At 48.5% G+C, this 15960-nt stretch overlaps 6 protein-coding genes across 6 annotated transcripts; 4 read left to right on the top strand and 2 right to left on the bottom strand.

Moving 5' to 3' along the window:
- Positions 1-430: 430 nt before the first annotated feature.
- Positions 431-1716, bottom strand: An14g00300 (uncharacterized protein; the record flags this gene model as incomplete). The annotated part of the gene is made up of 7 exons (XM_059744014.1): positions 431-543; positions 638-888; positions 949-1043; positions 1101-1252; positions 1303-1310; positions 1364-1588; positions 1673-1716. The coding sequence occupies 7 exons, from the start codon at positions 1714-1716 to the stop codon at positions 431-433; spliced, it is 888 nt and encodes a 295-aa protein (XP_059602227.1).
- A 2716-nt stretch (positions 1717-4432) lies between these two features.
- On the top strand, positions 4433-5838 carry An14g00290 (uncharacterized protein; the record flags this gene model as incomplete). Its single annotated transcript, XM_001400621.3, has 4 exons — positions 4433-4565; positions 4629-4944; positions 5015-5425; positions 5490-5838. The coding sequence occupies 4 exons, from the start codon at positions 4433-4435 to the stop codon at positions 5836-5838; spliced, it is 1209 nt and encodes a 402-aa protein (XP_001400658.3).
- Positions 5839-6861: 1023 nt separating this feature from the next.
- On the top strand, positions 6862-7904 carry An14g00280 (uncharacterized protein; the record flags this gene model as incomplete). The annotated part of the gene is made up of 5 exons (XM_001400620.3): positions 6862-6894; positions 7128-7234; positions 7299-7611; positions 7682-7794; positions 7856-7904. 5 exons carry the CDS (start codon positions 6862-6864, stop codon positions 7902-7904), a joined length of 615 nt encoding a protein of 204 aa, XP_001400657.1.
- A 790-nt stretch (positions 7905-8694) lies between these two features.
- On the bottom strand, positions 8695-9173 carry An14g00270 (uncharacterized protein; the record flags this gene model as incomplete). The annotated part of the gene is made up of 2 exons (XM_059744013.1): positions 8695-9045; positions 9126-9173. The coding sequence occupies 2 exons, from the start codon at positions 9171-9173 to the stop codon at positions 8695-8697; spliced, it is 399 nt and encodes a 132-aa protein (XP_059602226.1).
- An 887-nt stretch (positions 9174-10060) lies between these two features.
- On the top strand, positions 10061-12334 carry An14g00260 (uncharacterized protein; the record flags this gene model as incomplete). Its single annotated transcript, XM_059744012.1, has 5 exons — positions 10061-10421; positions 10507-10641; positions 10699-10818; positions 10876-11049; positions 11130-12334. 5 exons carry the CDS (start codon positions 10061-10063, stop codon positions 12332-12334), a joined length of 1995 nt encoding a protein of 664 aa, XP_059602225.1.
- Positions 12335-13066: 732 nt separating this feature from the next.
- Positions 13067-14877, top strand: An14g00250 (uncharacterized protein; the record flags this gene model as incomplete). The annotated part of the gene is made up of 2 exons (XM_001400617.3): positions 13067-13432; positions 13495-14877. The coding sequence occupies 2 exons, from the start codon at positions 13067-13069 to the stop codon at positions 14875-14877; spliced, it is 1749 nt and encodes a 582-aa protein (XP_001400654.3).
- Between the last annotated feature and the right edge of the window lie 1083 nt (positions 14878-15960).

The raw sequence follows: 15960 nt of genomic DNA, 5'->3' as shown, positions 1-15960 counted from the left end.
AGCACAGTTCCCGACGCGAATATCACGGAACGGAGCCATCTCTCGCCTGGTTGATCCTAGGCTTGACCCTTTCGGGTCTGAAGCTCGTCGATGGCCTATCTGGGCCGGTCAGCATGGATTTGAACCCGTTAGGCAATATCAGTGAGGAATATATATGCAGCTAAAACCATGATATCTTGGCCCAGTTACTATGCTCTCGGGCAGTTAGTTCTTCTACTGGCGCCTCGCCCCGAACCCGAACCCTGAATCCGCCGGCTTCTCCTCCCAGCCCGGGGGCATACGGCAAATGGTTTAAACGGTCTTACAGTGTCGGCGTGCACCACTTATTGCCTGCAATGTCGGAGAAACCGATCTACTATTGTCACACAACCGGCTCAAGCAGAGAAGATAACATCTTAACCAAAGAACGCTGTGTTTTGGAAAGCTAATATTACATTTGGAACGAAAGACCCGAAGGATCGACGAGAGCCCCGTCCAGTAAACCAGATTTACCGGCCATCATGCCGTCCTCTCCTGTTTCATTTTCCAGCCGCTCTTCTGAGTCTGTTGAGTTTGAACATCCTTGTCACAATCTTCCCAGACAGGCCATTCCAAGCCCATCCCCCCATAAGCAGCCAGATCAACCAGCTTCTGTTACCTTCCCAGATCCAGCTCTTCCGACCTTGCGCCCAGGGCCAAATCCAGCGCCATGGTGCAGATCCATAGAGGACCTGTGTGACCACGCTGCGAGCGTACGCTTCGTTTGGCATGGCCCCAGCCTGGCTATGTACCACCCGTCGGTTATATTCGTCCTCAATTGGTGCATAGATTGAGCCGGGAACCAGAGTACGCTTGACACGGGCGATGCGAGATTGCACACCCCCGGTAATGACGGTAGTGACGTGCACACTAGATATTCCCATGTCAATCAATTGGTTTCAGGCGGAGGGGGCTATTGAAGTAACATACCCGAACGGAGCTAGTTCCACGCGCAAGGCATCGCTAAACGAGTGCACAGCAGCCTTTGAGGCGTTGTATACGGACCCGAATACGTAAGGAACAACCTGGACCAATATCAGCACAAGTAGCTTCCCCTCAAGCTTTCCTCTGAGCACACCCACCCCAGCAACAGAACCAATCTGTACAATAGTTCCCTTAGCCTTCATGAGTAGCGGTAGGAATGTCTGGCAAATGTGTACAACCGCGACAAAGTTCGTTTCGAACGTGTCACGGATTTCGGAGAGCTCTGCCTCCATAGCCGGCACAGTATAATCTGTAATGCATAAGAAAGGGTCGACGAAAACATCAAAAAATAAGACGTACTCCGGCCACTGGCGACTATATCAGCTCATGATACGTTACCGACTGAAAGATAACTACTTACGCATTGTTGACAAGATAATCCAGCCCTTTCTCCCCAAGCTTCCCTTTCACTTCTGCGAAGCATCGTCGGACGCTTTCCTCGTCGTCCACAGTAAGACTCAAAGTCTCAATTCCGATAGACGCTAGATCCTCGATTGTCTTTGCATCACGGGCGGTAGCGAACACACGCAGGCCATTCCGATGGAACTCACGGGCCATAGAGTTCCCAATACCGCCAGGAGAGCATCTGCATAATTAGGCAGCATAAGTAACATGTCAACGGGTAATCAAGGGAAGGATGATTATGATGATGATCACGTAAAACACCTACCCTGTAATCAGCACAGACTTCCGTCCGTCTTCGGTTCCTCCCATTGTGCTTTAAAGCGGGGCCGATGGAGAATGGCTGTAGAAGGTGCGGGATCTGATGTATCCTAATGATCTGTCACAAAATCAGGCTAAAGTTGGAGGTCCTTCTCCGAGGCTTTCTGCTATCTATGTACCTACCCTGCCGATCACACTAGTTCAGATGCAGAACCTCGGTAAAGTTACCACATGCAAAAGGAAACATACATTACATTTACCTTACTCCCGACACATGCTGCCAGCTGCTCAGCCTTCCAGCATCATTCTATTTTAATTAGCATGTTGTATATTTGGCCGTTTTACTAAGATTATTCGAGGGATGGATAATTGAACACATTTATGTGACTAATACAACCGGTAGGTGATATCAACGACGATCGGTGTTTCAGTCCTGCCGAAGCCCGCTTGTCTAACCTTCCCTTGGTATTTTACTTAGTTGCAGCTAACAACGCAAGTCTAAACACAATAGAGAGTATCAATATGCCAGTGGGAAAGCCTTCATGGCCTCCCCATATGAATCTGTGGCCTTTTCCAAATGCACGCAATTGATCCGGATAGTACAGTAATGGTGGCCCAGGCCCCTGTTATCAAACTCCCAGTTGGCCTGCAGGGAACCAGGCAAGCACTAGGAGCTAGAACCAACCGATATGAAGCAGTGTATATAATACGTGGCTGCTGCTACAATTATAGGATAAGAGCAGTCTGTACCGTACTAGTATATGTTAGCATTTTTGATGGTATTTACTCCCTACAGAGGAGATGCTGTAGCTTCCCGTTCATGCATAAGACATAAATTCCAAAACTGAATACTTACATTTGGCACGGCACTTACTGTATACCCAGACATCCACAGTTTCTCACTCATGCCTCGTATGGCATACACGACAACACTTGGGAGCTCAAGCTGGTTATGTGTACTTACTGATAATCAAATGTATCCTAGAAGCGCCGCTATTGAAGATGTTGACTTGGGCATAAAATGTTCCGGCAGGCTCCTGAGTAGGGAAATATAGTACTTGCGAAGATGTACTATGCACTTGACCGTGGAAAAAATAGTGATGGGCTTCTAGAATTATGTGTCCATACTAGATCTGGATCTGAGATTCAGCCTCGCGCAGGTATATCCACGTAGTAAGTGGCATATGCAAGGTGAGGTGTACCTGCAGGCTTGAGTTTATAACTATCCATCCTATCCCATGCCAGGATACAGATAGGAAAAAACTGAGAACGAAAAAATATGATAGACTTAAGGCATTAGAAAAACAAAAAAAGGCTGGGCTATGTAGCTGCGCAGTCACTAACTGTTCATATACTCACTTGCAGAGGGTTTAGGGAGTCGGCACTCTTGCAACGCAACGCAACGAATGGCATTACTCTTATCCGCCCCAAGATTGATGAAGATGAGAATATTTGTCAGTGCTATGCAGGCAATAATTGGGCGACAAAGACTCGATGTTATGATTTAGTGGTACATAGTTGGTACCAAGCTTTCCCGGCCCCGTCTTGTATCTAAATAGAGAGTAAAAATTGCTTTTCCACCTCGGCGATAGACACCACTACGTACGCTTCCCGCCTTCCCCACCACGAAAATGGAGGCGTGCCGATATCCGAGAGGCAACAGATTCATTGCCTGCCCAATGCGTCGCCCTCGGACTTACGGCAGTGATATCGCGCTCTCCACAGGTTGCAGGCCAAGTGCCAGAAGGCTATTCTAGACAATCAGTTGCACTCATCTGCCCCGAATCAGCTGTGTCGAAGCGCCTTGACTATTGACGGTCTTTGCGCTCACCCGCTTGGCCCCAAACTCCCTCCTCATAGACCGGGAAGATCCCACTTGTGTGATTGGTGCCAACACCCGGCAAAGTGGACGGCGGCCTCCTGTTAGCAGAGAAAAACAGTGCCGCGATGATGACATGCGAGGAGCTATAACTACTAACTAGTTGCCCCGTCTAATCTTGATCGCTGCCGCACTGGAATCGCCTTTGTTTTTTTTTTTAAACCTTTTATTTTCGTCTTTTAACTCTCACTGTGGTGGCTAGTAGTTTCCCTTGCTGTACTTCAAACTACTACTATATACGTCTTCCAGCCCTATGTGTTTCAGTTCCAACCGTGTTTAAAACCAGTCTTACGCGCGGGCTTTCCTGGCTTTGTCGATCTGGGGCCGATCTTTTCTCTACGTCATTTTCTATCTCCTTTCCCTTTGACGTTTGTATCCCTGTTTTCAAGCAATTATTCCTTTTAAGACGGAAGCGAATCTGTGTGGTCGTCATCACCTTTTTGCCCCTAGCAGGCCGACTCCTTGTGTATGTGTCTCAGATCAAGTTGTGAAGCATATAGCTGGAGACCGACATTCCTGAGTTGAGAGAACTTTACCCAGCAAGGGTAATTGCAATTCGAGGAACCTGTTCCCAATAGAGATCAGCAGAGGATCTGATCTGAGACTTTGTCCAAAAATTACAAACATGACTGCATTGTTACCCGAAGAGAACCCGCAATGACTCCGGATCGCTTGTTTCCTAGACACTTGAGAAGCCCAGGGGATGATGGCTACCGAACTCCAACCATTGAAGATACGCAAAATGACCTTGCAGAAAATTCTGGCGGGGATTCTTATTTCCACCCAAGAGGATCTATAATAAGCCAAGCCCATACCTCGGCATTAGACGCCATTCACAGCTCTTCATATCGCAAGTCAGAAGGAGATGGGGACGAGGGTGTGGATGGCATGGCTTATCCCCAGAGTGAAGCTGAAACCAGACCATCTGGTCTTGGGTGGAAGAAGCGTATTCGTCACATTACCTGGGCATTTTTCACCCTGACTATGGCAACGGGAGGCATCGCAAATGTTTTGTACTTTGGTGAGTGCGTTCTTGTCCTACGATAGGTATAGGGTGAATGTACTGATTACCGGTATGAAATAGTACCCTATAGATTTCGCGGCTTGGAAACCATTGGAATCATCTTCTTTCTAGCCAACTTATTCCTCTACCTCTTAATCTGGTGTCTTTTGATCACACGATTCTACCTATACCCTTACACTTTCAAAGCATCTTTTCTACACCCGACAGAATCCTTATTTGTTCCAGCTTCGCTGGTCTCTTTCGGGACGATCCTGATCAATATCTCACAGTATGGACCCGACCATACAGGGCCCTGGCTCACATATGCGGTTGGAATCCTCTTTTGGATTGACGCAGCCCTGGCAGTCATCTCTTCTGCCGCTATCTACCTCATTCTGTGAGTACAAAGACTCCTGACATTAATCTTGTGAGCCTAAAATTTAAGCAGGACAACTAATGCGCTGTAGATGGTCGACCCAGACATTTACAATTGCACAAATGACACCTATTTGGATCTTTCCTGCGTACCCAATGCTTATAATTGGCCCTCATGCTGGGATCCTGAGCTCCAAACTTGAGCCTGCTCGCTCTTTGCGAATCATAATCGGTGGTACCACTATCCAAGGCGTTGGCTTCTTGGTATCCCTGATGGTGTACTCGGCGTTTATTTACCGGCTGATGTCGCAAAAGCTGCCCCGAGAAAATGTCCGACCAGGTATGTTCGTGTCGGTTGGTCCCAGTGCCTTTACTGTGTCTGGGATTGTCAATATGGCCGCCCATGCCAAAAGAAGCTTCCCGGAGGATTTCATGGGCAATGGTGCATTAGCTGCAGACATTGTGAAAGTTGTTGCTAACTTTTCCTGCTTATGGCTATGGGGGTAAGGATGACCGGCCCACCTACATTGATAAATTCTACGAGGTCCGTACTAATGCATGACTCAGGCTAGCAATATTTTTCTTCTTCATTGCAAGCTTCGCACATTGGTCTGCCATTGGACCGGGCCGGATGGTCTTTTCCATGGCATGGTTCTCATTTGTGTTCCCAAATACAGCACTGATAACGGCGACCTTTGCAATTGGAAAGGCTTTCTCGTGCAAGGCAATATCCATCATCGGCTGCGCTATGGTATTTCCGCTTATCTTGATGTATATCTTCGTCTTCTATATGATGGTGCGTGCCATCGTGCATCGCCAAATACTCTGGCCTCAGAAGGGCGAAGATAAAGACGAAGGAGGCTTTGAGGTCAACCGAATCAAGCCTGAGTCACCAGGTGAAATTACACCTGTATGACGGAGTGTCAACGCTTCACTCTTGCAGGCGAATGGTTGTTAGGATGGGGACGAACTTTTCGGGGGTTCCTTTGTTTGGGTCATTTAGCGCAGCATATATACCCTAAGATGCATATAGTCGGTTACCAAAAGACGACTAAAATTCTTTTTGGTAGAACAAATCACTTATCTATGAGAGCCGGAATGACTAGCAGTTTCTTGAGTATTCAGTATCTGAGGGGCGTTTCTCGTAAGAATGGAGACTCCTAGTGTAAGGGTCCAAATACCCCGCCATAGAACCAAATAGGAAAAAACAACACTACTCCTAAGATTATAAACTAGCCTAAGTGGGGTGAATATGTTGAAATTGCAGTATGGATTTCCTGTAATAAGCATAGGATCTACGTAACTAGTAAGAAGCTTCGTACAGCAGGATGCAAGAATCTCTAGCCGCACAAAACGCAACATACTTATCTAGGTCATACTATCTATCAGGAACATCCTGTTTTGGATACCGCCTAGAGACGGAGACCTCCGTCCTCCGCCTCTCCAACTGATTTCCATTACTGATGGCTGGAACAGACCATACCCAAACTGGAATCGAAAACCATACTAGCGCATAAAGATACACCCTGATTGGCCACGATACAGTCCCCGCAACCTGAATATGGTAAAGTCCCCCATGGGCCCATGATTCGATCTGTCTCTGTCGTGTGGCAGCGCCGGCGGGCAAAAGTACTCGGCAGGGAACCTTATCCAGTTATCCAGCTTGTGACGCAGGTGTTCCTTTAATCCTAATTTTAAAAATTTGAGTAAAAAAAAACGAGGGGTAAAAAAAACCGAAAAGAAAAAAAAATTTCTGGGATCCAATCTACCCCTCATATGTGATCTTGCCATCTCCGTACTCATTAGTATCTTCACCTATCCATCTCACTTGTACACCCCCCTCACCTCGGGTCAAGCCTCTTGATCATCTCCAACTCTACTACTTATCATATATCCTCAATCGGTCAATTCCTGCGAACCCCTCGCACCCGCCGTCAAAATGCCGCAGAAGGTTTATGTCACGTACAACCAGGTATGCAGTTGCCTTTGAAATCTCTACATTTCCCTTTCAATCCCTTGCAGCCACATGTAGATGATCGTGGGGTTTCGTGCTTGTGTGAGGGCTTGTCTGCCATTAACGGCCTTGCATGCACATACTTCTCTGGTTCATTTGGCCACATGCCCACGTCGCAGCCTAGCTTGGCCGTCGCACACTCGTCCGTTCACTTGAAAAACAATCCGCTAACATCCGAATGTCCTTGGCAGGTTCACAAACTATGCCAGGCCTCCGCTGACAAGATCCTGGACACCTTCCAGCCCAATCTTATGATTGCTATCGGCGGTGGTGGCTACATCCCTGCCCGCATTCTCCGGTTCGTCGGATCAAAACCACAACTTGATTTTGGAACCCGTTTCTGACGCATATCCTTCACACAGCTCTTTCCTGAAGCGCCCCGGCGAGCCTAACATTCCCATTCAGGCCATCGGTCTTTCGCTTTACGAGGACCTGGGCCGCGGTGACGCCGAAGAAGTCCCCGGAACCAAGGTTACCCGCACACAATGGCTGGACCTTAGCTCTCTGGAAATGGCCAACCTCATTGGCAAGAACATTCTCATTGTTGACGAAGTCGACGATACCCGTACGACCCTCGAATATGCCGTCCGCGAGCTCCAGAAGGATGTCGAGATTGCGCAGAAGCAGCTCGGCCGTGAAGGCGAGAAGACAAACTTCTTCGTCTACGTTGTTCACGTACGTTTATCATTACGATATATCAATTTCGCCGAACCTATCGTCTCCACATGACTAACAATCTCTTCAGAATAAGGACAAGCCGAAGAAGGGTGTCTTGCCGGAGGATATGATGACCTCTGGCCGTTACCACGCATCCGTGACCACCGCTGATGTTTGGATCTGCTATCCTTGGGAAGCTAAGTACGTCATCCGATACAGTACCAGGCTTGGAACTCCCAATGCTAACATATACATTTCACAGGGACATTGACGAGCACGACAGACTAGCTGAGGAGAACCCTCTCGTCTGAGCTTCTTCTACTCAGCGCGATTTTGCTCTCGCTTAGCCACATTTTTACCTCGTCTCTTCGTCCTGGTTATGCCGCCCACGCATAGATACCGGCTCTCTTTGGTTGCATATATGTTGCGTCCCCCCCTTAGACATTTGAAGAAGAGTTTTGCATGTTTCGGGTTTGCTACGGAAAGGTGTTTTGATGGGTTTATTTGATAGAACAAAAGCAGTTTTGGTACCATGAATGATGAAGATATTAGCCTATATGATGCTCATGGAACAGCGCCTGCATATCTTTGACAGGGACCGGTATTGCAATTAAGGATAGTTGCAATTCAGGTTCGCTTACGCAGAATTCGAAACAACCCGTTTCTTTCCTGGCGCTCAACATAGTACCTAGATGGTAATATGTCATAACTCAGAGAATTCCCAGCCCTGGGGGAGAATTCCTACCACGACAAACCAACACCCACAGCTGCAACAACAGTAATTCCATAATAATACACGTGCCATGCATAGACATACAAACATACCAAATCGAACTCGACCGCTGGAAACCCAATTACTCAGACTAAGATAACAGTTTACTTCAGTAGTTCAATGGGGTAAAACACACTTCCACATACAGATCAGAAAATAAACAAGGCTCCAAGGGCCCTTTTTGCCCCAGGAAAACCTAACATTGCAAGGAGCTAGTAGTAATAACCCGCCCCCATCCAGGAAAACCAGACCACCATATTGCACAAACCAGCCGAATCAACAAGAAAAAACTGATATGGTATTGGGAAGTGAAGGGGGTTCACTGTTATTTAATCGACGTCGACATTCGCTCTGCGCAGTTCGGCCTTGGCCTGTTCGATCTCCTTCTGTAGCTCGTCATGCGCCTCGGGCACGTCATTGAATGTCAGGATGGCCAGACCCAGCCGGCCGAGAAGATAACAGCCAAAACATATTAGCGCGTAGAATGGGAGCTGTGAGTGACAAGGTGCGATGATTAGCAAGCTGTAAGTGTGGAATTGTGAATCGGAGATATTGTAGATGGGAGGAGGAGGGGGATTGTTGGTCGCGGAGGTGAGCGATGAGGAACGTACAACAGGGATGACTTCAGTCTGGACTGTTTCGTTGAGAGGGACGAGGCCAAGGTAGAGGACTAAGTAGAGCTGGAGTTTTGGAAGTTATGCTGGTTAGTGATATTGGTTGCGACAATTGTACAGCGTGTTAGACGGAGCTAGTAGCATACCGAGGAGACAAGTAGGAGAACGGAGAGAGTCTGCTGGGCACGAGTCATGGTGATGTTGGTGTAAAGTTGCAGGGAAGGTCTGGTAGAATTAAGTAAAAGAGAGTAAAAGTAGAAAAGGACAATGTGATGTTACAAGGTTGCCCGGGTTTAGAATGAGGGACTGCGGGAAGTTGAGCTGCTGTCTGTCTGTACGGAGCGCCTGGCCAAGTTGCCATATCGGGGCGGGTCTGGACTTGCGGCTTGGGGCTAATCGGGTCGCCGTACGCCATCCCAATCCTGGTTTAGTTTCTGTTACTCCTCGTTATGGACAGAATTGATTAATCAATTCTTATTAACTGGGTTACTAGTTACTACCAGTTAGTTAGACTACAGGGTACCTGACAAGGTAAGTAAGGGTCAAGGAGGGGTAGATATTTTTCCCCTCTCATGACGTTGGGGGGGAAAGTTCTGGAAACTAGAGACCTGCGTTTGTCCTGCGGTAGTTGATATGTTGCGAGTGTTGTGTGCTGTGTAGTATAGAATGTAAAGTACGGATTATCATTGCAATGTTAGGTCTGGCAAGTTGAATAAAGAAACAGGTAAAAGCATCCAGGAATTACTTAGTTCGCTTGTTCGTCTCTCCCCGCAAGTAGCAGAGAGTCAGTACTAGTACTACTAATACTACCTTTGAGATACACCACCTGCATTTTATTTGCTCTGCCTGCACCTTGGATTCTTCGGGTGCAATAGTTTCTCGCGCTAACTCCGATCAGGTGAAGAACACCATTGTCGCTCGATACTCTATAGATTCCATCCTGGCAACCATTTACAACCTCATGATCGAGCAGTTCATAACTATAACATAGCCTCGAATCTTAAAGCACAGTGCTTGTTTATTGTCTCACAATATCCACCTAGCTGGACTTACTCTACCGGCGAAAAGCGGGCTTCGAGAAATGGAACCCCCTAGTGACAGGACTGATGTCCCAGGGAGCATGCAGGGCAGCGACCAGCAATCCGAGCTGACCCCAGGAACAGCTGGGAGTGCTCATAGAGTACAATGCCCCTCTCTCAGTCAAGTCCTTTCCGAATTGGCTTCACTGCCACCGGCGTCCACACTTGCGGCAATTGAGCCGTTGCCATCTGAAGAACAAAAGAACTTGTTCGAGTCACTGCAGAAATCCCTGAAAGCTGCAGAAAATGCAAACATTTTGGACGCTCTGAAAGATACTCCAGATATTCTCCAGAAGTTGTGGAAGTGCAGATCGCCCTACCTAGTGCCAGCGGCAGAGGCTATGGCGAATGGCAGCAGAGCCCGTAAGTCATCAACCAGCTCGGTGGTACCATCATCACCGCCAACCAGGCGCGTTCTGTCTTGTCACCTAGCTAATATACGTGGTAGCATTATGGCGGGTCTCCTACGGCAAGATTGGAGTCTTCAACTTTTTCCTTCAGCTTATAGCGTCGAAGGAGACCATTGATAACAGAGTCATCCTCCATGCGTTACGGCTCGTCGGCAACTCCTGTGCTGACACTAGTGAGTGCCTTTGTCCCCTAGGGAAGTCGAAGACAGCTCATTTCTGATCGCCTTCAGATGACAATCGAGAGATTGTAGTGGAACACAATTACACGGCTGCCATTCTACAGCACTCAAGCAATCCCGAACTGATTCAAGTGGTGATCCCTGTCCTGTATAACATTTGCATCGACTTCGGTAATTGGTGCTCCTGCTCGGATCCTTAAAGCTGGCTATGATACTGACGATCCACAGGGCCTGCTCAGACACAGTTAGCTGCTGATAAGATAGTCTATATCCTCTTGAAACTAGTGAAAGACGGTGCATTCAAAGACAACGATGCTCTGCTTGATTATGTCTTTGAGCTTGTCGAGTTGGTCGGAGAACAAGGCATGACTTCACCTCCCCTTTTGCAATTCAATGCTAACTGTAGGAACGCTCAGAACAAGGAATATCCTCATCTCCCGATGGGACCATCTCGCTTCTTGTAGAACTTGCTCTTGACAAAGATGTGGCTTCCACCCCAGCGCGTTTCTCCGGTCTTGTCAGTGGCCTGGCGACATATCTAAACAATACGCGCTTCCAAGAAATTTGCATATCCAATTACATAGTGCCCAACATTTTGGCGGTGCTCAGCCGGTCACTGACCTTCAATACTGAGTCCTCTGGCGAGGATACCCAGGCATTAGCACAGTCACGGTTGAAGATCAACCAAATCCTCGCGGAGATCTCCGGATCGACCTCATTCGCGCAGTACTATCCGCTAGACTCCCCTCTGGCTCAGTCTCTCAAGACGTGGCTAACATCGACGGAGGACCAGCTGCAGATATGCTCCTGCGTTATCCTGGGCAACTTGGCTCGCTCAGACGCGACGTGCGAAAGGATGGTTCAAGATCTGAGAATACATGAAGAATTGATATCTGTCCTTAAGAGTGATGTTAGAGGCGCGGTCTTACACTCGGCACTCGGATTCGTGAAGAACCTTGCGATCGCTGGGAATAACAGGCTGGTACTTGGAGAGGCTGGCATACTCCCAGCGGTTTCACGTCTATGGCAATATGAGTCTGTCCCTCAGGTTCAGTTTGCCGCCACAAGCATCGCAAGGCAGGTGACTGTGGCAGCGATCGATAATATTTCTCGTCTCCTAGAGGGACTTGCAAGGGACGGCACTGATTCTAACGACGAACGGACGTATTTGTCTTTGCTACTTGCTCTCTTCCAGAAAACAGACTCTACTCCCATCAAAACAGAGATTGGACGCACCGTGGCCTCCATATGCCGTACTTTGGTGCCAAAATCTCGGGAAGGGGATCCCACTGCTGCTGCCCTGCTGTCCAGATTCTTTGACTTACATGAGGACATCGCGCTGCCGGTTGGGGCTATGATTGCCCAATCACAATGGCCCGTCGTCCGGAGTGAAGGCTGGTTTGCCATGGCCCTTATGGCGTCCACTAAAGCGGGCGCCATGGCAGTTTCAAGATCCCTGCAAAAGATGCAAATTCTTCCACTACTTGAGGAGACGTTGAGTGCAGAAACCTCCGAATCTACGGAGGAGACCGAACAAATGCAGGCAAAGAAAGATCGTGACAATATTTCTGTCCTGGTGCAGGAGTTGTTGAAGAGCGATGTAAGTCTATTCTCAAAATTTGAAATCCCAACTATGATTGATATTGACGCCTCCCTACCAGCCCGACACGCTTGCCGAAACCGATAAATCTACCATGCAGCAGTTGATGCATAGTCATGTTTCAAGGCATCTGCAAGACTCTAAGTCGACATTGAACGGTTAAGAAAGCATCATGTCTTTCATCAGTCCCTCACAAGCATCGTATACCATATTGTCATGTCACCCGTGGTCTGACAAGAGTTCTTTTTAGACAGTGCCTGTCGGCCGGTGTTGGCAGTGGAGGTTTTGTAAGCTCTGGACGAGCTATCCTGATTAGATGGATCAAAACAGTAGAGTAAAAGTCTCCATAGAATATATGATGGTTGCAGAACGGGCGCCTGCATGAATGCGTAGAAATTCGTAACTAACCATAACGAGTAGCAGTAGGAGAGAGGTACTACTCGATGACGTCGGCCCACGTGCTTGGCCCGCCGGCTGGGCTTCCTGTCCATCCCGAATCTCCAACAAACAACCAGAAGCAAGCAAAGAAAGCGCATCTCCTCTCGCTCCCTCTCCCGCCTTTATTATGACCGCTCAGGCCAGCTATTCTGCTTTCGATGACTGATCCACCTGCTCTCGAGCCGGTGTCTTTACGAGAACATGAGGACGGCCGTCCTCGCGAGCCGTTTCTGTTTAAGCCGTGGTAGAAATCCACTGCTACTGTCCCGCCTTCTTCCGCAGCCTCGATTGCCTTTCGCGCGCAGGCCATTATGGACGCAGCAGCCTTTGCGAAGACCCCCGAGGGGGGGGCCTTCGATCAGAACTGTTCTCATTGCTGCGATGACACCAGGAGCATTCCTCCAGCTGGCCGAGGATGGAGATGACGACAATGGAAAGACTGGCGAGATGCAGATGCTGGAAGTCTCGCGCGAGGAGGTACGAAAGACCGTCGATGACGATGCGCGAGGCTTGAAGCGACTCTGGCAATCGCTCTACGTCTTTACATACTGTTACATATATGACCCGATTGCGACGGGCTTCCGGTTTGTCCATCTGGTAATAATCTTCCTGCCTGTCATTCTTACAGCTCCGACGATATGTTTTGGTAAGCAGTTGAAGGATCGTGAGGGTATACGCACGGGGACTCTATGGTGGTATAGGTTTCTGGTCCGATCTATGGAACGCGCAGGCCCAGCTTTTATCAAGGTAAATATTTGGTCGTCGAACTCTTTCAATCCGTACTCTACTCATTCGCGGTCTTCATCTAGCTTGGACAATGGGCGGCCTCACGTACAGACATCTTCCCACCGGAACTTTGCGACATCATGTCATCACTGCATTCAAATGCACCTGCACACTCCTTGCATCAAACGAAGAGAACGATAAGGAAGGCATTCAATTGGCTGCCATTCGAAGACATTTTCGAGGAATTCCAAGAAGAACCATTGGGCGTGGGCGCTATCGCGCAGGTATACAAGGCGAAGCTGAAGCCCAATCTTGCGGGGACCGATGACGACATCGACCTTCATCCACATGGTCTACGAGACAAGGTCCGAAAGAACGTTGGAGCGTTAGTCAAAAGCTCTCCTCAACGCGTGCCATCGTCTTATGTAGCTGTCAAGGTGCTTCATCCGAGGGTAGAACGCGTGATTCACAGAGATCTGAAGATCATGTCGTTCTTCGCATCCTTAATTAATGCCATACCTACCATGAATTGGCTATCTTTGCCGGATGAAGTTCATCAGTTTGGTGAAATGATGAAATTACAATTGGATTTACGAATTGAAGCCACGAACCTCGTCATGTTCCGTGAGAAGTTCAGGTCACGCACTACAGCCTGGTTCCCATATCCGTATCTGGACTACTCTACTCGCGAGGTGCTCGTGGAGGAGTTTGCACAGGGTATTCCACTGTCGACCTTCCTCGAGGTAGGAGGAGGCGTCTACCAGGAAGAGATCGCGAACGAAGGCTTAGATGCCTTCCTCCATATGCTGTTGATCGACAACTTCGTCCATGCGGATCTGCACCCCGGGAATATCATGGTTCGATTCTACCGGCCAAGTGAATTGGATTTGTCACTAGGAAATAAGTCTCGCGCATCGGAGGCACCATCTGCGGAAGAGGTTGATGTTACAGAATCTGTGCTCGCACGGTTGCGCCCACACATCGATAATCGGCGCGACTGGGTGAAAGCGCTCGATGATCTGAACGCTGAGGGCTATCGGCCCCAGCTCATATTCATCGACACTGGACTAGTGACTCAACTAAACGACCTCAACCGGCGCAATTTCATTGACCTGTTTCGCGCCATTGCCGAGTTCGATGGGTATCGAGCCGGTGAACTCATGGTCGAACGATGTCGTCAACCGGATGCAGTGATCGACCCATATTACTTCGCCCTGGGCATGGAACATCTGGTGCTAAATATCAAGTCTCGCACGTTTGCCCTCGGTAGCGTCAAAATTGGAGATGTACTGAGTGATGTCCTATCCATGGTCCGTAAACATCACGTTCGACTCGAGGGAGATTTCGTCAACGTCGTTATCTCGTGTCTTCTCCTTGAGGGCATTGGACGTAATCTAGATCCCAATCTCGATCTTTTCAAGAGGTACATAGATCCTCTCGCCCTGTTATTTCACACGGCCCACTGACTGACTCGTTTTGTTATCTAGCTCCCTCCCCATTCTACGAAAACTGGGATCCAACACTACCGCTCTCAAATCCGTCCGGTCCGGCGACATGTCCATGCTTCGCGTCTGGGTAGGGCTCGAGGCGCGCGGATTGCTCCAAAGCAGCTTCGAAACCGTCGAGCAATGTGTCAAATACGATCTCTTATCGCCTAACATATGATTTAAAATGCAAAGGCAAGGATTGAACAACATAGCCAGCACTCGCATACTTCTCCAAGCGGTCCAGGGCCAGAGCACGTATTCAGCCCAGTGATTGTTGCGAGACGTAACAGAAATCGGGGTGCGATGTATACCCTCCGTTCTATACGCACAGAGATCCGCCATGGCTTCCAACCCGACGTTGATACGTATCTCGCCGTCAGGCACTGAGCGACAGATGCCGACAACAGCACGGGTGGTCGAGCGTTTCACTACTCCCCACAATTGGCATGGTCAGCACAGACCTTCTTTGTCAGCCGTGTTTCGAGGGATGGGTCCGGAATAACGAACGCAAATGACGGTTTGAGCTGAAATAACTGCAAGGCAAAGACATTCTGTACAGTATATTAATTTCATACAGTACCCAGTCATTTATGCACAGCATTACGATAGATTACAAACACGAATTGTACCTTTCATATCACCGTCCACGATTTGATGGCAGCGTAGTTTCATATATATTACAGATCAAGATAATTGATATCAAGACAGATTCCACAAAAAGGAAAGAGAGTGGAGCAGAGAGGGGGGGCGTTTAAGCCCAGACAAAGCATGCAACCGATAGAAAGAAATAACCCCAGGCGTCCAATACGATGACGAACTTCCTTGATACTCCAGCATCCACATGACGTTATAATAAAGACATAGCCGAAATGAAGAGAAAGGGGCGCGCAATCCAGGAGATCCGAACGAACAAGAACATGAATACTATAGCAGGGCGGTTCCACAGAATGAACGAAGAACCGAAACCAGACGCCTGCGCCTTCCCAGAGTGTCAAGAGTATCCTGCTGAACGGCTGTCGACCAAGATCGCGGGCATGCGGTGCTAAGGACAATCAACCGATT

The sequence above is a fragment of the Aspergillus niger genome (genome assembly GCF_000002855.4).
Source record: "Aspergillus niger supercontig An14".
Taxonomy (NCBI): domain Eukaryota; kingdom Fungi; phylum Ascomycota; class Eurotiomycetes; order Eurotiales; family Aspergillaceae; genus Aspergillus; species Aspergillus niger.
This window is presented reverse-complemented; position numbering and strand designations above follow the sequence as displayed.